This window comes from Eucyclogobius newberryi, unplaced genomic scaffold (assembly GCF_026437365.1).
Source record: "Eucyclogobius newberryi isolate DKJ021-1_F unplaced genomic scaffold, fEucNew1.0.hap1 SCAF_6, whole genome shotgun sequence".
Taxonomy (NCBI): Eukaryota; Metazoa; Chordata; class Actinopteri; order Gobiiformes; family Gobiidae; genus Eucyclogobius; species Eucyclogobius newberryi.
In genome coordinates this window covers 28499637-28525601 of record NW_027316278.1, presented here as the reverse complement: position 1 = coordinate 28525601, position 25965 = coordinate 28499637, and the positions used below count along the sequence as shown (strand labels likewise).

Here is a 25965-nt window from a genome sequence, read left to right as displayed (position 1 = left end):
CCAGAAGTGACGCAAAAAACGCGGCACGCTTAGCCGGATATTACGTAGCCCTTGTCAACAAGGCGTGTTCCGCGTTATCAGTCCCCGAGCGCAGAAAATGTCTCTTGAATCGTGATGACACCCTTCGTATAACCGCATCTAACGCACGTTCATCACGGCAAGTAGAGCGGACTTTCTTGATTGATCAAACCGAAGCGAGAGCAGAAGTAAACACTCGGTCACGAGCCGGGTCCGCCATCTTGAATGTTTTGGAACGGGGGGGAAGAGCTACTACCGTATCTCAGTGTGACGCATTAAAACCTCTGACTGGAATTGGATAGGTAAATGGATGACCGACGACTTCATTGGCTCTGACTTGGGTTCAAGACCCTTACGCATTCGAACAGAATGTGGGCGGGGCTGGCGGGTCAGGGAAGCTACTAGTACTAGCTGCTCCTGCTGCTGTGCTGGCTCTGGGCGTCCGTCGAAAAGTCACTACAGCACTCCGCCGGCACCACCAGAGCTGCACTAGTATCTATGTACTGTCAAACGTTATGCTTAAAATATACTATCATTCATCAGTAGTGTTCTATTTAATTCCTCCTGACCGCCAGAGGACGGTGCTTAGCACCTGGATATCTACATGTGCGCAGCACATAGGTCGAGATTAATACCAACAAAGTCATGTGGTGGACGTGACATGGGTGACGTCAGAACCAGCCCATATATATACCTGACGCACCCAGCGCTCTTTTCTTTCTACATTTCTCGCATCAGCGATAGGTCGAAGTTCCTTCTTGGAATATTGCTTTGGATTTTCAACCCGTTCTCGCTTGAAGCCTCATATATTGGAGCTGCGCGTCGCGTCCTCCGGAGGCTGCGAGACGGTATCAAATTTTTTGACTGTTATCATCACCTGCAGTGAGTATTTTTTGTCGTTTTCTGGCTAAATATTGATACGCTGTGTGTTGACACCGACTATTACTACCTGGTTAGCCCTCATATGCTTGGCGGCCAGCTTTTCTCAGCTAATTATCCGACAGTCTGCGGACTTTGATACATTAGCGCATCTATTCAGAGCCTGCTAGGCTAGTACACCAGAGTGTTTTTCGCTCCTGCGGCACCGCCATTTCGTGAGTGTTTTTTTTTTTTTTAACGCCGCGTATGAGCTCGTGATAACCTGTGAGTGACTCCGCTCCTGTGGCTTGACCATTTATTAGCTTGTCTTGTTGCTAGCTATACTTCGGTTGTATTGTATTTTTTACACCTGCGTGACCCGGTGCCTCGTGAGTGTTTTTTTGCTTCAACGGCACTGTGGTTACTGACTATTCTCAATCTCAACCGGTGTTCCGTGAGTGCTCTCCGCTCCTGTGACACCGCAAGTCTGGGACTCGTGAGTGTTTCTCCCGCTCACTAGCCCGTTGCTTCTGCCTCAGTTTGTGGCGACGGTAGCCTGTGCGTGTTCACCCGCGCCTTCTAATTAAGCGCGGTACATGAGCCAGTGACTTGTGAGTGTTATTCACTCCGGAAAGCTCACAAGATGATGTCATTCCTGTTGCATGGTTGCAACAGTTGCTTTGGCTCCTTTAAGCCCAGAAGATGGCCATACCCTATGTCCACATTGTGTGAGGATTGGACATCTGAAACAGGCTCTCACAGAAGATGCCTGTTTCAATTGTATCTCCATTCCACTGGCAGACAGGACCGCTAGATTGGCAGCGGTTGAGAGTACTATGCCCAAACTGACTCTTGCCTCTAGTCCTGTTAAGGACCATAAACGCCGCAAGCGTCCCTGCATGGAGGCCCCTGAGGCCAAGAGAAGTCATCCTGATCAGGCGTTGTCTGCCAAAGTGGACACTTTGGCTTCTGAATTTGCTCAGATTAAGTCTTTGTTTCTCAGTCTAAAACCTAGTGGTCCCTCCACTGTGCCTAGCCCCATTCTGGATGATGAGGATAACCAGACAGACTCCAGTGCTGATCATCCTCAGGAGGACGCTATATCCATTGCTGCTTCAGACACTTTGTTCAGAGCAGATGGTGCAGATTTTCTGGGGGCTCGGGTAGAAGGCTGTCACTCTCCTAACCCCTCTGTTGTGAGCTCCCGCTCCTCAGACCTGGAGCCCTTGGAGACAGAGCCTGAGTTTTCCTCTGTTCACGAGGCTATTCAGTTGGCCTTGTCGAGACTTGGAGTAGAGACACCTGTGACGGCTGTATTCAGCGTTCCGGCCTCTTTGCCATACATTGAGGAGCTCCAACGATGTTGGGCAGATCCCAAGTCATTTACTCATTTCCCAAGGGAATGCAGGAGTTTGAGTGCTATGCAAGATGCAGCTAAGTACGGATTGGATCGCATGCCCTCCGTTGATGGCACTATTGCGGGCCTGGTTGTAGCGCCTGTGGATGCTGCTCGACCGGAAGCCCGTTGCACACGTCCTTAGTGCAGAGTTACGGATGACCTCATTACTAAAAGTTATGATGCGGCGGCTCGGCTTGGTCGCCTGGGTAACTGCCTTTCTCATCTAGCCATTGCCCTTTCTCAGTCTCTGAAAGAGGCTGGAGTTGACAATGCTACGCAGAGCCTGAGTGATGCTTCACTTCAGGCGTTTGCTTACATGTCGAGAGAGCTTGGAAGGCTGATGTCCACTCTGACCATTGCTGGTCGCCAGGTGTGGCTAGCCCAGTCCCCCCTGTCAGAGTCTTGCAGGGATACACTTCGCACTTTACCTGTTGTGCCAGGTCATGTGTTTGGACCCGCTGCCCAGCAGACCTTGGAGCGGGCTGTTGAGGCAAATAAATCTCGCAGACACTTTGCTGAACTGCATCGTGGCCCCAGACCCCAGCCCAGAGGTGCTAGCTCTTTTCACCCAGCGGCAAGAGTCTCAACCTTACCAGGATCTGGACGTGTTTTTGATGGCCACGGTCAGGCCAGTCGACCCTCTCTCCAGCCCATGTTTCGGCCACCAAGGGGCAGGGCCCCAAGAAATGACCGCCAGGTTCGCCGGGACCGCCCCCCCCAGGCCTCAAGGCGGCCACAACAGTAGAGTTTGACACTCTACATCTGGTCCCGAGCAGTTTTTCCGAAAGCCGTCGCGGTTGTTGGGAGGCCTTAGTTACAGACCCGTGGGTGATTTAAACCCTGTTCGAGGGCTACAAAATTCAGTTCACAAGGAATCCCCCAAATTTTGAGGGGGTAAAAAGAACCGTTGTTTCCGACCCAGTGAGGTCCATGGCCCTCCGACAGGAGATTCAAGAACTTTTGCGGAAAGGTGCCATAGAAGTTGTTCAGAGTTCAGAACAGTTAAAGGGGTTCTATTCAATCTATTTTCTAGTTCCAAAAAAGGATGGAGGTTTTCGTCCGATTCTCGATCTCAGGCGCCTAAATCATTATGTCAAGGTGCTACGTTTTCACATGCTCCGTACCGCGGATGTCCTGCAGTCGGTCAGGGAAGGGGATTGGTTCACAAGTGTCGACTTAACGCTTATTTCCATGTACCTGTGGCACCACACCACAGACCGTTTCTTCGCTTTGCTTTCGAAGATCAGGCGTACCAGTTCAGAGTGCTCCCCTTCGGGCTCTCTCTGGCGCCCCGTACCTTCACCAGGTGTGTGGCGGCAGTTTTTGCGCCCCTTCAAGCCCGCGGAATGAGAATTCTGCCGTACTTGGACGACTGGCTTGTGTGTGCTCGGAGTCGGGAACAAGCACTCGGAGACACTTCCATTCTACTGGACCATGTGTCACAATTGGGGCTTTCAGTGAAAGCCCCGTTCTTGGGATCTTCCATTAGTCCTAGAAGGATTGTGTTCCCCACCGTTTGAGCCATTGGATGGGGCTCAGTTGAGATGGGTGTCAGTGAAGGCAGCGTTTCTGCTTGCAATCTCCTCTGCAAAGCGTATTGGGGAGCTCCATGCTTTGTCAATCGCTGACAATTGCATTCGCTGGAATTCGGATATGTCTGGTGTTACCTTGTGGCCTAACCCATCTGTTTTTACCAAAGAGAGTCTCTGCTTTTCACGTTAATCAGCCACTTTCGCTGGCTGTTTATGCTCCAGAGTCTGAACTTGGGGACTCTGATGTTAGTCCTTTGTGTCCTGTCCGTATGCTGCGGTATTATATTAATGTGACTGCTGGGCTTCGCAAGACGGATGCCCTGTTTGTTTGTTATGGGGGTCGCAAAAAGGCTCTGCTGTCTCCAAACAGAGGCTTTCACATTGGGTTGTGGACGCCATCCTTCAGACGTATCGATCTAGGGCTCTTCAGCCTCCCAAAGTTACTTGCCATTCTACCAGAGGAGTGTCCACCTCCTTGCCGCGCTGAAGGGTGTCCCACTGAATGACTTCTGTGCTGCAGCTACGTGGGCTTCCTCCTGTACCTTCGCCCGCTTCTACAGAGTGAATGTGGCGACTCCTCATCCAGTGGATCCAGTGGTGGTGTCCGCTTCTGCAATCGGCAACTAATCCTGGTAAGAGCAGACTCTTCGTGACCTTGTTGGTATGAGTCATCCAGGTGCTAAGCACCGTCCTCTGGCGGTCAGGAGGAATGAAATAGAACGAGAGTTACGTATGTAACTAAGGTTCCATGAATTCCGGATGACCGCCAGAGTTTCCTGTCACTCAGAGTTTTTGCGAGTGCATTTCGAAAGAAAAGAGCGCTGGGTGCGTCAGGTATATATATGGGCTGGTTCTGACGTCACCCATGTCACGTCCACCACGTGACTTTGTTGGTACTAATCTCGACCTATGTGCTGCGCACATGTAGATATCCAGGTGCTAAGCACTGTCCTCTGGCGGTCATCCGGAATTCATAGAACCTTAGTTACATGCGCAACTCTCGATTTGTGATTCATGTTTCAAATTCTGTCCGAGATTAAAATCCTCTTTTTCAAGGGGCCACTGTAGATTGGACGGGGCTCCACTACATGATTAGCAATTTTAAAAATGGTTTAATTTTATTCTGAGTGAACACAATTTTGAAATTGATTAGAATAACTGTAATTGCAAATAAACGGATAATTGCACAGCTCCAGAGCCCTATCCGACAAAGATGTGTCTCAAATTAAAGTTTAAGCCAGCTGCGCAATTTCAATGTAAAAAACAAACAAAAAACAATGTAAAAACCTAAAAATGACCTCACTTTTATAGTCTACAGCAGACAAAATGCAAAGCTTCCATCTTTGTGGCGCTGATTTGTCATGCCATGCAGAACAAGCCACGGCTGTCAAATTCAATCGCCGATGCCTGACCACATTTAGGGTTGAAACAAAGCATTTCACGCCTGTCCACATTATAATGACCATATCTGAGTACCAAAACGCAGAGCACATAGAATCTTGATGAAGACAACTATCACTATAAAGTATGATTTGTCCATTATGGGAAAAGTTAAGATTCCCTTATGAAAAGTTTCACTCAGATTCAATGTAAAGTATAGTGTATACACTTTTAGAAAGTGAAAGTTTATGTGAAGACTATACATGTTTATTTCCCTTTTTTGTTCACAGTGGAAAGAAGTGCTATCCTATATTTGTCACAAGAGCAAAAAATACTCTCACAAACTAGGCCTAAATCCCCATGTTTGTGTTTGTGGTAAAGGGTAATGATGATAGGGCTGGTGTGCGAGAGTATTCTTGTTGTCACCTCAAAAGCCAAATAATGATTATCATTCTTAAGCTCAAGTAAGGTAAGAGCATAACACTAACGACTTTACACCATGACTCTTTAATAAAGAGTGCTTTATTCATAATCACGCCTAAATTATGTGTTTAAACAGCACGTTGTGTTGTGCACAGTTCAAAGACCTGCCTTTGCAGTTACACTTATAATGCTCTCGTCCAGTGTGGAAAAAGCTATTGAAAAACACTGAGTAAGTGCTCAGTTATGCTCTACGCTCGTTGCACATACGGATAAGCATAGAGGCCTCTGTTCGTCCTCTACGTGGTTTTGTCCATCATTTGGTTAAACTTAGTCTTTGGTTTCGGTCAATTAGCTAACTGGCTTTGAGCGCCGTCTGGTGGTTATTTAACAGAAAATATATTTGACTTTAGGAACAGTTGGAAGTACAAATTAAGCTACGATAACCAGGCTTGGAATGCTTGAGAGCAGTTTAAGTAAGAAAATGGAGCATAAATGAGCCTTTAGTGTAATCGGTAAACCAACTATTGACTGCTAAGGGTTCGGGTTTGATTTTGACAAGTTACCCATTTAATAGCCCAGCTTTTCATTTTGAAAATGTGGATCCATTAAAATGATTATAATGCATCCTTCTAATACTGTTTTTTCCAGATGCTCAGAGTTACCTTGGTGCATTATATATTCCATACACGCCAACCGAGTGCCAGTCTGCCCCATCATCCCATTCTGCCCAGCTGGAAATATTAAACTGATTTTAAATGTGTTCAAATATGCTTTTCAGTTGTTCAGTTTTGAGTTTTCTTTCACTGCTAGATGCAAAAAACAACTTCAGTGAAATTGAAAACTTCTGGCAGTGAGAAGCCAGTCTTTAGTACCAATCTAGTTAAAATCACAGACAGCACTGTTCCACACGCTGAAGCCTAAAAGGATCAACAGTGGCTGGATGAATAATTCAACAATTTTGTCAGGTTTACTTGTCACTTTCCTCCTGGTGGAGCCTCTTTTCAGTCGTGAGCCTTTCCGCTGCTCAGCCTCCCTGCGTCACATCAGCACATAAATGAATGATGGGGGTCTCACCCGTTGTCAGACGGCAGAAGGGAGAGCAAGGCCAGTGAGGACAGCTTCCGTCGCTCAGGCTGAGTGATGCTGTCCATGCGGTCGACCCACATCTCGATCAGGCTGCCCAGTAACTGCTCCATCTGAGACACACAACATGAGAATGAGCTGCAATTATCCCTGACTGTAAAGCGGTCTGACATCCCTGGACACACTGGAAACCATGCTTTATATTATGGATGTGACAAACTGACCTTCACTGTTACGGATACGGGCTGTGGGTATCCTTACACACAGACCAATAACACATTCAGTTATCCGTGTTTTAATTATTACAACTGAGCCAGAACTGTTGAAACGAGGCCAAACAAATGTTGCCCTCGGTCAGACAAAACCAGATATTTATAGAAATGTCAGTTGGCTCTGAACTCAAACACTGAAAATCGAACAATTAACAATTCTTTGGTTCATCAATTTAATCCTTGTTCAGTGTAATTTCGCTTTAACAGGCACTTTGGTGTTAGGGCTTCCAGGGGGGAATAAAAAAGACAAGAGATGATGCTGAGCAGACACTTGAGAAGGGCAAACGTGCAGTGTCACCTTTTGGCTGCACTCTGAGGCCATCTGAGTGAGGAAGGAGGAGAAGAAAGTTGAGTTCTGCAGCAGCACGCGCCCGATTATCCCCAGGTATGTGGCCATCACAACCGGGTATCTCTGCAACACAGGCACAAGGGTTGAGTACCAAAAAAACATCTACATTTCTTATAAATGGACTCTAAGAGCAATAGTATGACAGAAGCAAACTACATTGAATACAAGTGCAGTTTGAGAATAGTGTCACTGTATGTCTGAAGTGCAGAAAGTTTCCTAAATTAAAGGTGGTATGGACGATTTTTTTCAGCAAATTTTTTATCATATTTCCTCGTGGCGTGGATAAATCATTTGTCCTGCCACGTATCAATCATAAAACGCACCTATCGCTCACCTGCAGCCGCCTGCGGTTCGTGCCCACGTTTCCGCGTGTCTAAGCGCATGGATCTATCATAATATAGTTCCCTCAGTGTACGGGGCAAAATGAAGACGGAGAAAGACAGTTTGAGCTGACGCAGAAGTGGACAGAAATCTACGGGAGAAGAGCGATGTGATGCGCTCCGTTGCGCTAATAAACAAAAGCACGTGTGTGTTGTATCAGTCCGCACGGGGGAGTGCGCATGCGCACTTCCGCCTGCGTTCTCACATCGCCGAAAAATCGTCCATACCGCCTTTAATACTCCTTTCCAGTGTTTCATCATTTTAATGGACTAAAAATTTATATATTGTACATTTGTAAGTATTTCATAGGCTGCATCATAGCCAGGAGCTTTTGGTATTGCTTGATTGCCTTTTGGTACACCAATCATGATAATTGCTTATACATGATAAATGGAACAATTTCTTTTGAGGCTCATTATTTATCCTACCTTTAAATTAGCTTTAACAGGAAACTGAAGTGCAGCTCAGGTTTTTCACGATACTATACTTTTTAGAATAGGGTTCGTTGGGATTATTCTACCGTGTGGGTTGGTGTCAGTGGCATAAAGTAGTTTTAATATCATCCTTTAAGGCGATACTTTCTGCGACAATACATCACACTTCAAAATGTGTTACTGTGACAGGCCAAGACACCCCCCAGCAGATGAACAATACATTTAAAGCCTCAATAACTGTAGAGAAGCCTCCCGTGACAAAACCCATTCTGTATAGACCCATTCTAGTCACAAAATGACCTTTAACGAACATGGACAATCAATACAACCCACCAGGGTGCTTAAGAAGTAAATACTTTGTGACAGAAAAGAACAAATCCAAGGATACAAGTACGTAAGACTGCTTGCACGGGTTTGAAGTCCTTACAACAGCTCTAGTGAAAATATGACGGCTTATGCATTCCACGTTTTTTTAAGTTGAGCTTTTTGAGGAAGAAGGAGGAAGAAGGAAAAAAAAAAGAAAAAAGAACACTAAGCTTTACCTCTCCGTCCAAGATTCCTCTGAAGACGGCTGGCAGCAAGGGGTGGAACAAGTGGGGTGCCAGTGCGGGACTAACCTTTAAAGCTACCTCCACCACCTGCGGAGAGAGAGACAGCGGAAAGGCCGCAGTTTAAGATAGGGACGAATGAAAAGAGTCAGTGTGAAGAATCAGAAGGGCACTTGAGGGAAAAGTTGAGGAGGAGCCAGAACCGATAAAGGCAGGGGAGCTCAGTGCGAGACCTGGGTCACATTGTATATGGTATAAAAACATGCAGCGGTGAAAGAGGAGAGAAGTCACTCCCCTCGAGAGATAATAAAACAATGGAGAAAAGAGGGGCTTTAATTGAGGCCCTGGCCTAGACAAAGTGCCAGACAAGGTGAGTCTCCTCTTAACTTAAACTTTATGGAGGTATCTCAATGAATCCCGCAGAGTATTTTAAGTGGAGTTAGAAAGAAAGAATACCTGACCTCAGATTCACCGTGAAAGCTACAGAAATATAACTAGTTGGAATGTATTTGAGATGATTGTCCCCTGCAGGGAGATTTGTCCTGCATTTAACCCATTCTTTGTAATTGACTCGGGAGTATCTGGCTTTGAGGCATGGGATTGATTTATTACTGGCCAGATGGGAGAAACAAAAGAGACGTGAACAAATCGATGGGTTTGGGTCACTGAATACATTTATCACATTATAGTGTAGAAATTGGAGTGGATGCTTGGATGGAAGATTAGTATTTTGCATTTTAAAAACTCCACTGGTTTAACATTTGGCTAATTCTTTGAGGTATGACGACACAATCCTGAACTCTAAAGGCCTAGTGGGCATGAGTGCAAAGAAATTTAAAAAAAAAGTTAAATATAAAACATTGGGTGACTATATGACCAAGGTAGAACATCCCAATCATCTTTCTCTCAGATCTCCAAAGTCTGTTGGTCCTCCCCATGCATTTGTGAGTGCTCCCAAACTACAATAACATAACAAGATCAAGGCATCAGAGCTCCAGCAGGGTCCCATCGCTGTGGGCTGCACAGCGGGTGCACAGCAGTCACTCACTGCAGGATCCTTCAACAACAATGCATGAGATCAGGAGCACTTTCCTATAATTGCCAGGATTGGTTTGACGGTTAACAACATATTTTGAGTACTTGGGGTGTGTACACTCTTGGTTTGAGCTGTAGTCTCGGTTTGGTCACGTTCTGCTTTTTTGACCCGTAGGACAGTTTCAGCATGAAATGGGGATGATAGAGGGGAGGACATGCGGCAACGTGGAATACAAACCACCACCGGGCAGCACGCGGTTTGGTCATGTTCTAGGCCCGTTTCAGTCCTGGTCTAGTCAAGGTCAAGTTTCAGCTTTAGTCACAGTTTGGATGGAGGTTTGATGGTTGTTGTTTTCCACTACTGTACTGTATTGCCATAATATCTCAAACATATGCGTGATTGTAGATGATAAAAAAGCCAAAAGGTTGTAGTGAGTTTGTGGACCCAATTCCCAGTACCATATGTTTTTTTTTTTTATTTTCAAATGACATTGCATAGTGAAAACATTGCACACTATCACAGTTGCTTTGACAGGGCGACTCGTGTGTGAGGAAACCATGATCGCTCACTGTTGTAAACCTCCATAAACTCTCCCAGGACTGCAGGCTACATCACCTGTCTCACTATCCGGTCACTTTTTGTGTATCACCCCCAGGCTTATCACAGAAGAAATTTACAACGTTCTTTTTTAATCTTAACTATGCATAATTTGCAGTCGTTTCCCTTGGTGCGCCATCTGTCCCATTCATGATCCAGCCAAAGCTCCTCTCTCTCGTCATTATAATAAACATTAAGGAAGGAAAGGAATTAAGTTATAAGCCATTTTCTCACAGTTTAAGAGTGAAACATAAGATCTAATTTAGCGACATTGCACTTGTTTTTGCCAATAGCAGTTACATGCACACATAGGCTTAATATAGTGGACATAAAGTCTTTCCAAAGTTTCAAAAAGTAGCTATACCTGGTATTATTGGTTCTATTGAAACAATATACAACTGTATGGATCCTTGCACTCTTGTCTACATAGCTGACATGTGCTTGTAGTTTCCATAAAAGATCACACAATCACAGTCACGAGTGCTGCCAAATTCATTGCACTGACCTCATTTTGGGTCTTGCTTAGGCTGTGTTCAGGTTTCATTTCCCCCACAACCCAGTTCTGCCACACAGTCGCCACTTTGGATTAGTGGTAGCAGATGCTTCTTTTTTACAATATATTTTTTCACTATTAGGGTAAATTAAGGTCTTAGAATTAGGATTAGGTTTAGGAATTTGCTTACATTTAGGGCTTAAGGACAGGTTAGCTAACCGGGTCTCGGCAGAACTGCGCTGTGAAGAAAAATGACCCTTGCCATGGCTTAGTCCTGGTTTGAGCTTTGTTCAATTGCCTGATGTAGACTTGGTTTGGTCCTGGGGACTTTCTAACCAGGATTCATCAAACTAGTGTGAATGAAGCTAAATGCTACTCCAGGTATGATTTGATGAAGGAACAATGGGCCTCATTCATGAAGCATTTTTGGACACAGTTGTTCTTAAGGGCTTCTCGTGAAGGTTTTTGGCCTTCACAAAATGTGTTGTAATTGAAAATGTTGTTCTGGAAGAAGTCAGGAGCACTCTTGCGTGCAGAAATTCATCCGTTTTAAAATATTATATTAAAATATCATCACTCTTATGTTGCAACCAGAATATCTGATTCCCACATTATTGTTAGTTGTATAGATTTACTCATTACTTTATATAAAAATAATATTGGATTATTATATTGCACAACCAGAGGCACTGGTCTCCCCGGTTACACCCCTCACGACCAGAGCGCACTCGTCTCTGCAATCTGCCGTGCAATCCAAGATGGTGGCAAAATGACAAAAGCCCTGGCTTACAGACTTAAATATGCTTCCACTGAGTTTGCTTATGTGTGTTTGGACATTTTAATCGCTGCAAGTCTGTAGACTTTCATTTTCTTCTTTTTCCTCCTCAGTCAAGCTCAGTGGCACATGGCCAGTGGAGCCCATACTTGGAAGTTTGGAGGGTATTTTTTTTAAGCAAATACATTTCCATTTTTATATAAATAAACATGTCTTTAATTTGGCGCAACTCTCATTTAATAAGGAATTTGGCTTCTTACGTGTGTGTCAAGAATCAGATGCACATTTCTCTCAGCATTTTTTTTACTTGGAAGTTACGAACAAGAATAAGAACATACTTGAATGAGCTCCAAAGTTAGAACATGGTCAAAATGGTTAAAAGCTTAAGAAAGTAAATTTAGCCTTAAACACTGGGTTTAGTCACAATGTGTGTGCAAGTGTGAATGCAGCTGTAGGACACATACGTCTCAAAAGACCTTTAAAAGACATCTTTTCATAATTAAAAAAACAACTGTGATACTGAGAAGACAAAGCAAAAGGAGTTTGAGATGTGAACCATCACATGCCACAACTGCCCTCGGTTTTATTTCACAGAGGACACCAAATGGTTCTACGGACCTGGCCCCTGTGGAGAAGTGGAATTGTCCACTAACAAAATTCTCTTTGTTCTGCTGGAGATTTTCTCAGGACAAGGTCCATCATGACTATGTTTCACATCTAAACAGACTGCTTAATGTGTGATCTAAACTTGTAACTAAATCATGTTTTAGTTTAGTTAAGAAATGTGTTCTAAATGTGTTTTTGTCATATGTAATATACTTCCTCGTTATGTGCTAATGATGTGTGTTCATTGACAATGCTGCAGTATTTAGTTTTTGTTACATGTCATTTAGCTGGTTTAAGTTAAAATTGTCCAAATTAGAAATAAGATTGAATGAGAGGCAAAGCCAGTTTTAAAGTCACTCTCACTCGAGGCCACACCTCCGCGGTCAGAAAAAATGACACTGTGCCCCTCTCACACGCCCTTTCTTGCTCTGAACCCTGACACAAGACTCATCAGGTCAGAGACCCCAGGGACCTCATCCCCAACAGGGGTGCGTCCTCTCCCCTCATGCTTCTATTCTAGAATTAATCAAAAACTTACTTTTCAATACGTTTCTACTACCGGTAACTAAGTTGAGCCCAGGCATAGCCTGTGTAACCAAATGTGTAATTAATTACTTTGATTATAATTGCTTTTGTTTATTAAACCACACAAAATCATCCTGGTTTATAGACCCTATTTCTTGATCTTGAATTGTCAGCCAATGAATCGAGACTGAGAAGGTTAGTAATGTTTTGCTATACAATTTTCCGATGGGTCCCTTTTTAAATATAAATATGAACATTAGCTACCTAAATTCCAAGAAGTTGTCCACAATGTAATGGCTAGTCTCAGAATGGGCATTACATATAGGTGACTCATGTGGAGAAGCGGGATCCTCGCCCTACATATTGGTGCTGCCTAGTGTGAGGACATGAGTAATATTGGTGCCATCGTTTGAGGAGAAAAAGAGACAAATCTGACTATATAATGGTGCTGCCAGTGTGTAGCTCCGACTACACAGCCATAGTTATATTGGTGCCTGCCCTTCATCTGAGATTATTACGCCATTATACTGTATATAACACACAAATATATATATATATATATATATACACATAATAATGATGCCCGTCCAAACAAGACAATGAGGGCAACCTATTGACATTACTGATCATTCACAATATCATGTTCTCAGTGCCAATATGCCTCGGCGAGCGAAGTACTTCAGCTGTTGTGATGGGTAGGCGTATTGTCTGCTGGCTCCACTTCCATCTGAATAAAGGATTAGGAGCAGCAGCTGTGAAGTAATGCCACCGAGGATTACCCAACATAAGATCAAGGTATAATGGCTATTCTATGAGAACAGAATACGAGCGTAAATATCACCGAACTCAATGTGAAGTGTACAAATGCATAAGCACATATCAGTAAACAAACAAGTGTGTCTTATACCCTGCTGACACAAACACAAACAAAATACACACACTACAAGTCACAGGTTTTTAGAACGTGGTGCAGGGCCCATGGGTGCTGACAGACTTCTTCTGGTGATACGCAGAGGCCTTTTGCAATTTAAAGTGTTGATTCAATTTAGACTTTTACTTGTATTTGTTTGAGTTCAGCTCCATGTTTACCATAGAGCTGGTGGTCTTTAATAAGGAAATTGCACCATTGTACCAAAGACATTTCTAGCTCGATCCTTGTTGACGATTCAATGCTGACATTTGGCCAATAGGTTACAAAACTCATCCAAATGAAAACATAACTTGACATAACCTGACACGACCAGAATCTGTTGAGTGTTCATATCTCCGGGTCCTGTGCTGACGGTAATGAAACTTCTCCTGCGTTAGACATCTCAGGCTACATGACTTTTTTCTAAATGCTTGCTGAGATTTAGCTGAGATAATGTTCTACAGTTAAAGATTGTCACTGTCAAAAAAACAACAATTACTTACAGTACAGTCCCACTTACAGTCCAGAGACTTATCAATGCTAAAACCTAGTAATTTTAGCTTTGATACCTTGATACTTATTTGAGTAGGTAATGACACTATGAACAGCATTGAGCTTTTTCAGGCAGTGCGACCACATAACAAAACTAGATTAATATATTGAAAATGACATTGCATGTGATAAAAAATATGACTAGAATAGGGAAACCGCAAAGGTAAGAAGAATGCCAGTTACTTTGTTAGTACCTTCTTCCCTCTTGGGCCAAGTCGAGTCATGCAGACTAAACATGACGTCCACAGACCTGATTGGGTAAAAGTCAAATGTTTCTCGTGATTAACTCCAGCAGCAGGAGGAGACGGGAACAATGCTGTGTCCTGTGAACATGCTGCGCACTACAGGAGTTTGGGACATGAAACGCCGACCACGGACATGAAGATAGTTTTAAAAGATTCATATGATCCCCTGTGAGCAAAGAAAGACAAACCGGCGGAAAAACTGCACTTTATGATAAACAAAAGTTGTGCTAAAGTGACTGTACCTCGCATCAGCCGTTTCCTGTCCAAAGTAAAGCCACTGAGCACTGCAATTCTAGTTTAGATGCACGTCCAAACTGAGTCATCATCGTGTTTAAAATCTGGTGCAGCAGTACAGAAAAGGAAATTGATGAAAAAATGCGCAGGAAGTGAGTTAACTGTAGCTATTATCTGCAGCAGCTTCACCGACTCCTTCAGCGTGGATTTCTTAACAGACTCACGTGAGGATTTACGCTCAATGTTTTTTTTTTTTTCAGTAATAAAAGCTTCGAACTGAATTATTAGCAGTGTTTCGCTGTTCTCCGTGTTTGTATCTTTCCTCTTTGACCATGATTCCATCTGCTTTGCTCTGCTTTATTGTCGGTTTTAGAGTTATGACATCGTAGTGTGTAGCGATTGTCCTTAGAAATGGAACAATAAAGTTTAGTCACGATTTGATACATGGGTCACGACAATGATTCTGATGAAAAGAAAATGTGTAAAGAAAGTTCCATGGTATTTCTAGTAATGAGAAAACACTATTCATTTTCTGTTAGGGGAAGTTTAAAAAAAAAAGAAAATCATTGTCCTTAATACTATTGTGAGCCAATGCAAAATTCATTCACACATCAAGACAAAATATACTTCAAAATGATCTGCCAACTTTCCCCAAGTCAATCGCAGCCAATCAACTACTTAACCAGGCTTTTATGCAGTTAATTGCAGAGGGTTTTGTAATTACCACAACACTGTAAAACGTTGTCACGAGAGCCGTCACTTCACAAACACAGTATTTACTCAGTGGAATATAAAAGTGTCATGTGAGACAGTGATAAATGGAGTGAGGATGAGCCACTGTCACCGACTCATTCATTAGTCACAAGAACATCCAGCCTATTCTATAATACACTGTCGTACAATCAATCCGCGCGCTCAGCACTTTCGCTCTTCACGTCAGTCAAGGATAATGAAATATTCAGAACTTTCACCCGGGACCTTTTTCCACAAGCTGCTTTTGGGGGAGGAATGAAGTGATACTACCTTCAGCACTTGGACTTGTCCCTCGTTCGTGATGTCTTTCAGTAAATCGCAGAAAGAGCGGCACAGTGACTCGGCATAGCTCTGCAAAGGGAAGCGCAAACAATCGTTAATGCCTGTGCACCTAGAACACCTAATTATCTTACTCAAACACAGAAATCACACAAATGTAATTTGTAAGCGGTCATTAAAATACTGTGACAATAATTGACTTTGTGTAACTTAGTTTGAGTTTTAATGAGCTTGGTTTACAGTGTGCAATAGAAGTAGAATAAATGTGTTTTCCTATCCAACACTATTCAGATTTAAAGCTAGTTACACTCACTTTCAGCCACTGTTCTTGTGTGAACAAAGGAGATTGGGTGGTCCGTCTGACTAAATAAGGACTTCCTGATTATAGGTGCTTACTCTAGTTCTTGGTAATATTATGAGTGAACATGCCTTAGTGGGGTCACAATAGAAACTAAGAAAGTGTTCCATTGTGCGGCCTCTTTTTTGCTGCTCCTTTTCATCTCTCTGAAACCTATAGAAATTCTGTTCAGCTTAAACTCTATCATGTAGTTTAGTCAGTGAAACGTAATGGTCCTGATCTTCTGGCCTCTTACTTGATTGCTATGTAGTGAGCTGAGGTTGATAGCTCCCCAAAACCATAAATAAAAGGTCTTCCTACACTGAAATCTATGTAGGAGTGAAAGCGGAAAAATAATGTATTATTTATAACACCATTACTGTCAATTTGATTTAAAAGTGTAATAAGCCACTAGTGTCATATTAATCCTTGTAGCGCCATAATATTGTTACTGGCAAGTTTTCATGGGGGGGAAGTGGTCTGAAGTTAGACTTGTAAAAAAACTAGTCGCTAAGTTCGGTTTTGTTGAAGTGAATTTAAATAAGCCATAAAAAAACACAGAAAGTTTGGAGCGACATGAGATTACGAACACTTTTTACTACTCCCTGGATTCCGCAAAATATAAAATATTGCAGAAATCATTCCCACATGGAAACTTTAGATCAGAAAGTATCTAGTAGTAAGAAGTGTTGCGTAATTACAAAAATAAAGAAAATCATATCTAGTTATTTGGGTCATTGAATGCACATATTTCATAATTCATGTTTTAAAAGCCGCTGTATATTTGAAGGTTAGAACTTTAGCACATATGACCCAAAATATGTGTTTTTTGTTGACAAAATGTTTGAACATTTTTGGCACAATAATAGTATTCCTATTATTACTATATTAATTGCATTGGTATTTCACATTTTATTGCAAAAAAATATATATATTTGGGGTTGAGCACAATCTTTTCTTAGTTATTTCCTGAAAAGGTTATATAAACTTTTGCTTATTAAGAGATGTAAAAAGAGATGTTTTGCTGAAATGACCACAGCAAAGTATTCAGGCAGGAAATAAACAACTACTTTGAGCATATTTTTGGGTGGAACCATAGATTTGTATTATGATGATCGTACTCAAATTGCTCCATTACACTGCACTCACCTGGAGGAACTCCGTGGCAGACAGGTACAAGTAGGCATTGACGATCTGAAAGCAGGTGCGGTGATTCTCCGTGCTGAGTTCTGAAACAAAGTGTGGAAAGTAATGAGTGAATGTCTCCAGGGCAGAGTCAGGCGAGGACAGACATTTGTTAGGCCGCTGCAGGTGGACAGCATCATTTGACTTATGACAAATAACTACAAAACCCATTTCCACAACTTTGAGTCATTTGAGTCCATTGAGAGTTGAGAGACACAAAAAGCAAGGTAAAAATTTGATATTTTACACCCCACAAATAATGGGAGAATTTTAATATTTCTGCTTAAAGGATTATAAAATGGTGTCAATTCTACAAAGATCTTTTGGAGGGGACGTAACACAGGTAATATCAAACTAATTAATCACACAGTACTACCAAGACATTAAGACAACTTTACAATTTCAAATCAGCAACAAACGCCACAATTCAGTGAGCTCCCCCCCACACATTTTCAAACTAATTATCAATTCTGTAAAAATTTTTCAAAATGTCTCTTTCAGCCAATACATCACTAAATGGTCACACTACACACATGTTAATATCAATATTTCATAACTTGGCTCTCCGTTAGTGCCAGTGTTAGTTCCAGCTGACAACATTGACCTGGGAAGACAGGTTCATATTCCCTATCGGGTAACCACAGCCCTGGTCTGATCATACATTATAAAAAACTAAATTGAAATTCCCTTATAAATCATTCACAGAGTTGTCTCTGGGAAAAAAAAGGAAATGATTGTATGGAATATGTAAGTGTATTTTATACATTTTTACATGTATTTTCTGAAATGCACAAAAGTCGCCATGATTTGGCAAAACCCAAGAACTAGATAGAAAAAGTACCCATCATCAAAGCAACAATGAGAAACACAGTGAGTTTCTGTTGATAAATGATTCAACACAATTATCACATGGTTATTATCTGGCTTGAAATACTTTTCTTTGTTGTGAGCCTGACCTGGACTGTCAAAAGTCATGCTCAGGGCGTTTTACCCCATTTGCACCTCTATACATTATATATAAGCAGCTCACACAGCAGGACTCTTTATGTGGGATTAAAAGGGGAACGATGACTAAAGGCTATGAAAGGCAACATTCAAGAACCACTCTTTTTACAGTCCAGGTACGATGAATGCCCACAAGGGGATGTTAGCACAATTTACAACCCAGTCTAAAGAAGTGAAACTGCAGTAGAACAAAACTGGTTAGTGGCCAATAAGTACTAACACCATTGCTGAAACATTTGAACAATTAAATTGAATAGAACCAAACAAAAGGACCATGCTATTCATTTAAAATTATTATAGTCCATGTTTTAGGCTACCACAGCACATTGTGAAGCTTTGTGTTAACCGCAAAGACAGTTTTGCATGTTGTGGAGGGAGGGTGGAGGTGTTCTACCCAAGACGCCTGTGGGGCCTTGTGAGCCACAAGCTGATCATAGAAAGCAGAATGAGCTACTCCCTTTGGTTGCCAAATCCTTAGACTAAAACCCATCCTATTTGACAGCTAATAGCTGGGATTGTATTTAATTTGATTACGGTATACAAAAACAATAATTATAAGACAAAATTAATTATATTGAAATTTTATTTTCAAAGTGCGAATACTGAATAATAATTCAAGAATTGTGACAGAATTATTGTGAATCAAATCGTAGGTCCTGAATCAAGAAGCGAACCAAATGGTAAGATTCCTGAATCACTTCTAATGGCACTTTGTGGGCTCCATAACTCTCAACAATCCATTTTTCTGAGTGAAATAATGGCACCACTTTCTGAATCTTTTGTAAAAAATAAATAAAATAATTTTTTGTTTATTTACACCGACATGATTTTGACAAAATATCTAATTTTGATTAGATTTGGGATACATTTTTCATAGTACAAAAAAGATTCTGTACAAAAGTGCACTTTTAAACCTGACGAGGAACATCAACATTTGAGTGGAGAAATCTGAATAGAAAAACTGATCCAAGGTTCACATACATTTCACTTTTTTGTAGAGGTCTAAACTCGAGGGTTAGCGGCTTGTATACAAAATTAGACAAGATATTTTGTTGTTTGTTAAGGACATAAATAATTGCAGTCTTTGTCCATGGGATTAATCTATCCTAGTGACGTCTTGCAAAGCCAACATATAGGAGGAAATGTTACAGGTTTCACCCTCAGCATGACTCTAGCCCAGGGGTGGGCAATTATTTTTCCCCTGAGGGCCATATTTGAATCGAGTTAAGTGGTGGAGGGCCAGACTGCGTTAATTGGTGTGACAGATTCTTATCATAATAAGCACTTTTTTGTAAAATATAGGCTATTGAATCGATTATTTCATTTATTTCATGTAACCTCTATTAAGGACACAAGTGCAGACACATTTTACATAGCTAAGACAGTAAAAAAATCTTGAGGGGGGTCGAATTAAAACAGGCCGAGAGCCACATCTGGCCTCTGGGGCCACAAATGCCCAGGTCTAGCCTGTGTCATTTGGCTACACACAGCACATATTACTTAACAGTGAAGTAGTTAAACAACATTTCAAGGAGAAACAACAAGAGGCAATCCATCAAATATAGATTGATTTCAGATATAGCAGAGGGCAGAGCGTAAGAAATCGACTGAGTGTGTTTACCATCATTTTTCTGGCGCTATATTTATCATGCACATAGGGCTTAGAGTAATAAAAGCTGGCAGGGTAAAGAAGCCATAAAACCTTGAGCAGTTCCGGTGTGATATATGGCGACATGGATCCTGGCCCTTAAAGAAAACAGGATATAAACATGCACTTACTGACATAGGCATGAATAATGTGCTTCTAACACAAGCTGACAAGCGGCTAACACCTCAGACTGTTGCTTAGAGTGCATAGGTTGGCAGGGAAACTCATTTTAACAGAACAATAAGCGTTGATAAGGCAGGTCCGCAAAGACCAGGATTAGGATTGGTGTTATGTCAAAGAAAACTGCACAAAGAAAACTCATAGTTCAATACAGGATTTATGTTAAGCTCACACAGGTAATACTGCAATAAACACTAATACTATAGACCATCTTAGGGATCATCTCAAAATAGGTTGAAGCTGAAAAGAAGAAAGACTAAAAAAGAAAATAAAAATGTCTGGTATCACATCAAATTTTACTATTGGGAAATTTCACTTGCTGCAGTACGACGTACGCGTTGATAAACGATGGTAGGTTGATAGACCTTGCTCACCTCTAGTCCCTGAACATCCTTTGGTATGTTTATCAGTAGAAGTTATGAACTCTCCAAATAATGTAACCTGTCGCGGCATGTTTGTTTACTCAGTCCAGATGGTCCACAGGCGCTCAATGAGGCAGTGATTTAAACAACGTTTCTGATGTAAATCGCTATGCACGTTACTAGTGTTCTCCCCAGGTTGCATTTTCCTCCAAGGATGGTTTAACATACCTTCATTATTTCCACAAATGTACATGCACCCTAAACATACATGGTGTATAAGCCTAAACATACTATTACATGGTGTATAAGCCTAAACATACTATTACATGGTGTATAAGTCTAAACATCCTATTACATGGTGTATAAGCCTAAACATACTATTACATGGTGTATAAGCCTAAACATACTATTACACGGTGTATAAGCCTAAACATACTATTACATGGTGTATAAGTCTAAACATCCTATTACATGGTGCATAGGCCTAAACATACTATTACATGGTGTATAAGTCTAAACATACTATTACATGGTGTATAAGCCTAAACATACTATTACATGGTGTATAAGCCTAAACATACTATTACATGGTGTATAAGTCTAAACATCCTATTACACGGTGTATAAGCCTAAACATACTATTACACAGTGTATAAGCCTAAACATACTATTACATGGTGTATAAGTCTAAACATCCTATTACATGGTGCATAGGCCTAAACATCCTATTACACGGTGTATAAGCCTAAACATACTATTACACGGTGTATAAGCCTAAACATACTATTACATGGTGTATAAGTCTAAACATACTATCACATGGTGTATAAGTCTAAACATCCTATTACATGGTGTATAAGTCTAAACATACTATTACATGGTGTATAAGTCTAAACATACTATTACATGGTGTATAAGCCTAAACATACTATTACATGGTGTATAAGTCTAAACATATTATTACATGGTGTATAAGGCTAAACATACTATTACATGGTGTATAAGTCTAAACATCCTATTACATGGTGTATAAGCCTAAACATACTATTACATGGTGTATAAGCCTAAACATACTATTACATGGTGTATAAGTCTAAACATCCTATTACATGGTGTATAAGCCTAAACATACTATTACATGGTGTATAAGCATAAACATACTATTACATGGTGTATAAGTCTAAACATCCTATTACATGGTGTATAAGTCTAAACATACTGTTACATGGTGTATAGGCCTAAACATACTATTACATGGTGTATAAGCCTAAACATCATAAATGACATGGTGTATAAGCCTAAACATACTATTACATGGTGTATAAGCCTAAACATACTATTACATGGTGTATAAGTCTAAACATACTATTACATGGTGTATAAGCCTAAACATACTATTACATGGTGTATAAGCCTAAACATATTATTACATGGTGTAGAGGCCTAAACATATTATTACATGGTGTATAAGCCTAAACATGCTATTACATGGTGTATAGGCCTAAACATGCTATTACATGGTGTATAGGCCTAAACATGCTATTACATGGTGTATAGGCCTAAACATACTATTACATGGTGTATAGGCCTAAACATACTATTACATGGTGTATAAGCCTAAACATACTATTACATGGCGTATAAGCATAAACATACCATTACATCTCCTCCTTGAACCGACACCTTAACCCTCACCTATGGTCATGAGCTTTGGGTAGTGACCGAAAGAACAAGATCGCGGATACCAACGGTCGAAATGAGTTTCCTCCGCCGTGTGGCTGGGCGCTCCCTTAGAGATAAGGTGAAGAGCTCGGCCACACAGGGGGAGCTCGGAGTAGAGCCGCTGCTCCTCCACGTCGAGAGGAGCCAGCTGAGGTGGCTCGGGCATCTGTTCCGGATGATCCGCCTCCCTCGGGACTTGTTTCAGGCATGTCCCACCGGGAAGAGGCCCCAGGGAAGACCCAGGACACGCTGGAGAGACTATGTCTCTCGGCTGGCCTGGGAACGCCTCGGGATCCCCCCGGAGGAGTTGGAGGAAGTGTCTGGGGAGGAGGAAGTCTGGGAGTCCCTGCTCAGACTGCTGCCCCCGCGACCCGGCCCCGGATAAAGCGGCAGAAAATGGATGGATACTGTTACATGGTGTATAAGCCTAAACATACTATTACATGGTGTATAAGCCTAAACATACTATTACATGGTGTATAAGCCTAAACATACTATTACATGGTGTATAAGCCTAAACATACTATAACATGGTGTATAGACCTATCCACCATCAAGAATTGAATATTGGCTTCCCAAAACTTAATGGAAATGATAAATAAACAAAAACACAGTCATTTAAGTCGGTGTAATCCCTCATTCGTCCAGGCATGTTCCATAGTAGAAAAAGCTTCAGTTGTAGTCATCTGGACTCAGTTAGAAAAAATAGACGTTTCGACTCTCATCCAAGAGTCATTGTCAATAAAAGAATTTAGATCGAGAACTCCGATATTAATACTGTTCTGTGGTAAGACCCACCCATTGGGAGGAGCCTTCCTGAAGTAGAAGGAGTTGTTTGTTTCAACAGAAACTCCCCCCTTGTAACTACCGAGCTAGCCTATTCAGAATTTAATGGGCTATTAGAATCCTCTTTGTCTTTGTGAGACCCTGGCTCAACCACCCTGAGTACCTGATTAGCATCTAAATGTCCTGGTCCTGGTCCGATACCTTTCCAGGGGTTCAGTATCCCATTATAGATACCAGGAAGATTGAATCTTAGCCCTCCATTTCTGTTTAAAGAAGGTCTTTCTTTTTTAACAAAAATAGCTTCCTTAACTCCTCTCTCAAACCATCTTTTCTCCCTGCTTAAAACCTTCACCTCACCGTCTTCAAACGAGTGATTAGAGGCTTCAAGATGGAGATGCACGGCGCTCTGTGGTCCTGAATTTGTATTTCTTCTGTGCTGATAAAGCCTCTTGTGTAGAGGCTGTTTGGTCTCACCTATGTAACGTTCTTTACAGCTTTCTTCACTGCATTGGATCGAATAAACTACATTGCTCTGTTTTTGCGTCGGCAACTTGTCCTTAGGGTGAACCAGTTTTTGTCTTAAAGTGTTTCCTGGTTTAAAATAAACAGGGACTTCGTGTTGTCTAAAAATTCTCTGCAGTTTTTCCGACAGGCCAGACACATAAGGGATAGAAACACCCTACCTTCTCTGTTCAGTTTCCCTTTTGTCCTGCTTCTTGGTTCTCTTCACTCTGTTGAGAGCCCAAGCGGGATAACCACAGGCTGAGAGGGCATTTCGGACATGTTTTTCCTCTTTCCTCTTAACCCTCTGAGCTGGTGGGCACACCTTGAGCTCTGTTGTAAGGTTCTGATCACACCCAGCTTGTGCTGTAGTGGGTGGTTGGAACCAAAGACCAGATACTGGTCCGTGTGTGTAGGTTTCCTATATACTTCTATTTGGAGTTTCCCGTCCTCTCCTCTGATCGTGGCACAATCAAGAAAGGCCAAGCGATTCTCCTTAGCGTCTTCTCTTGTAAACCTGATATGTGGGTCCACAGCATTGATGTGCTCAGAGAAGGTTTCCAGCTCTTGTTTCTTGATTGTTACAAACGTATCATCGACATAGCGAAGCCACAGTTTTGGGGCTATGCCTGAGAATGAGGCCAGTGCCTTCTTCTCAAAGTGCTCCATGTACAGGTTGGCCACTATGGGAGAGACGGGCGAGCCCATGGCACAGCCATGAATCTGTCTGTAAAATTGTCCCCGGAATTGAAAGTAAGTGGTGTTCAGACAGATGTCCAACAGTTTACATATGTGACTCGCCACGGGAATTGTCGGACCATGTCGGCCTCGGTGAAACTGAGAAAAACAGCATTTTACCTTTTTTTCCCCAAATTTGTGATTTTCGTTTTTTTGCAGAATGTGCTAGTTGAAGTTATGAATAAGCCCCTGTGTGCTTCAGATAACACTATTGGTTGTCTTAAACGTATACATTAAGCTGTTAAAAATGTGGAGTTTTCGGGTCTTTTTCCTGCTCTCCTGGGGGGCGTCACCTTTTTCTAGCCAACGTATTGTTTACATTTTCCACCAATCAGCTGTGATCCGCATGGCTACAGCTGCGTGCTCCGTGCTCATTACTCCAGACCGTCTGCAGAGCACAGTCTTCAGAGCTTACATTTCCTGGACTACATTGCAACGGAACTGTTTACTTAGGTACACTTTTACTTTACTACTAAATTATTGCTGTGTTTTAAGGCGGTCTCGTGATCACTTTAGAATCTTACTTGTCTGACGGGGCCAAGCTTCACTACACAATGGACATCCACTTCCTCATTGCTGGCCACACCAAATTCTCCCCTGATTGCGGCTTTGGACTTATCAAGCGAGCATACATGAAGACCAGGGTTGACACTTTGGAAGACATCGCTGAGGTTAGTTTATATTATTTGACTACTGTAATGTGTAAACATTAGCCTGGCAAAACTTCAGTGCTGCTCTCTGCTTAAGATATGTTTCTTCTGTTCTCATTTTTTTACAGTGTCGCCCTTGTCATTAGGTAGTGGAAAACAGCTCTCCTGAGTCTCACCTCAATATCCCACTTCTTCAGACGGCTTCCAAAGATCAAGAGTTATCAGCACTTCAGGTATTTATATTGAAACTCTCACATTGTGTTAAAAAAATAAATAGTTAATGAGTGTTTTATGTGAAATAGTTAGCCATTTCTTAAATGTCCTGTTATTTGTTTACAGCTTTGATACCAAGAGCCGAGAGTCACAGCACAGAAGAGTGCACAGACGAAGAAGAGGATGAGGATGTGATCTCTGATGTAATTGGACTCTGGTGGTGTACATATCATATCTATTATCTCATATCTCATATATTCAAAGCCATGGACCCGTTGCAGTTCGTATACCTGGCCCTGGCATCTGTTTATAAGAGTTCTTCTATTAAGAGTGTTTTTTAAACTTCCTATAAGTTACTGTCCTTTCCCCCTGTATCTACTGCGTTGTAACATTAAAGGCTATTTTATCTTATCTTATCTTTTTGTTGTTTGTGTTGAATCATTCAGTGCACCATTGTTGGTGCACTGAATCACCTGTGAATTATGTTTATCGACAAATGCAATGAACCCTATTCTCATTCTGATTCTTTGATTCTATTCAGGGCCTTTTGTAATCCAAGTATTTCCATTTTAATATAGTAACTTCTAATTCTGATTCAAGTCCAGTTACCATCAATAACAACACTCCTCTTGAGTCTTGAGTGACAGCTGTAGGGGAAGGTGGTGTCAGTGTGACAGGGGGGAGGGCTTATCTCAATGAGATGCAAATGAGCCCCGCCCCCTGTGACTCTGGGCTCACTCCGGTGAGAAACTTTGGAAGCCGTTTTCTCAGTGAATGGGTTTGAGAGTTGTATACATTCAAATGACCACAACTTACTCAAATATTATCAGATCTACATGAGTGAGACATCATTGGAAAGCTTTGAATTCACACTTTCAGAATCTGTGAATGACTCAAAATGTCTCCGGGTAGACATGTAACTGGATTGGCCACGTTCAGTCACATATGTGTTCAGG

At 41.8% G+C, this 25965-nt stretch overlaps 1 protein-coding gene across 1 annotated transcript in view; it reads right to left on the bottom strand.

Moving 5' to 3' along the window:
- ipo11 (importin 11) overlaps positions 1-25965 on the bottom strand; it is a 194003-nt gene that overhangs the window by 46316 nt on the left and 121722 nt on the right. Inside the window, exons 23-27 of the mRNA XM_072432530.1 lie at positions 17169-17248; positions 15674-15754; positions 8672-8767; positions 7264-7377; positions 6685-6806 (exon numbers count right to left, since the gene is read on the bottom strand). Coding sequence (XP_072288631.1) covers positions 6685-6806; positions 7264-7377; positions 8672-8767; positions 15674-15754; positions 17169-17248 — 493 coding nt within the window. The remainder of the gene's footprint in view (positions 1-6684; positions 6807-7263; positions 7378-8671; positions 8768-15673; positions 15755-17168; positions 17249-25965) is intronic.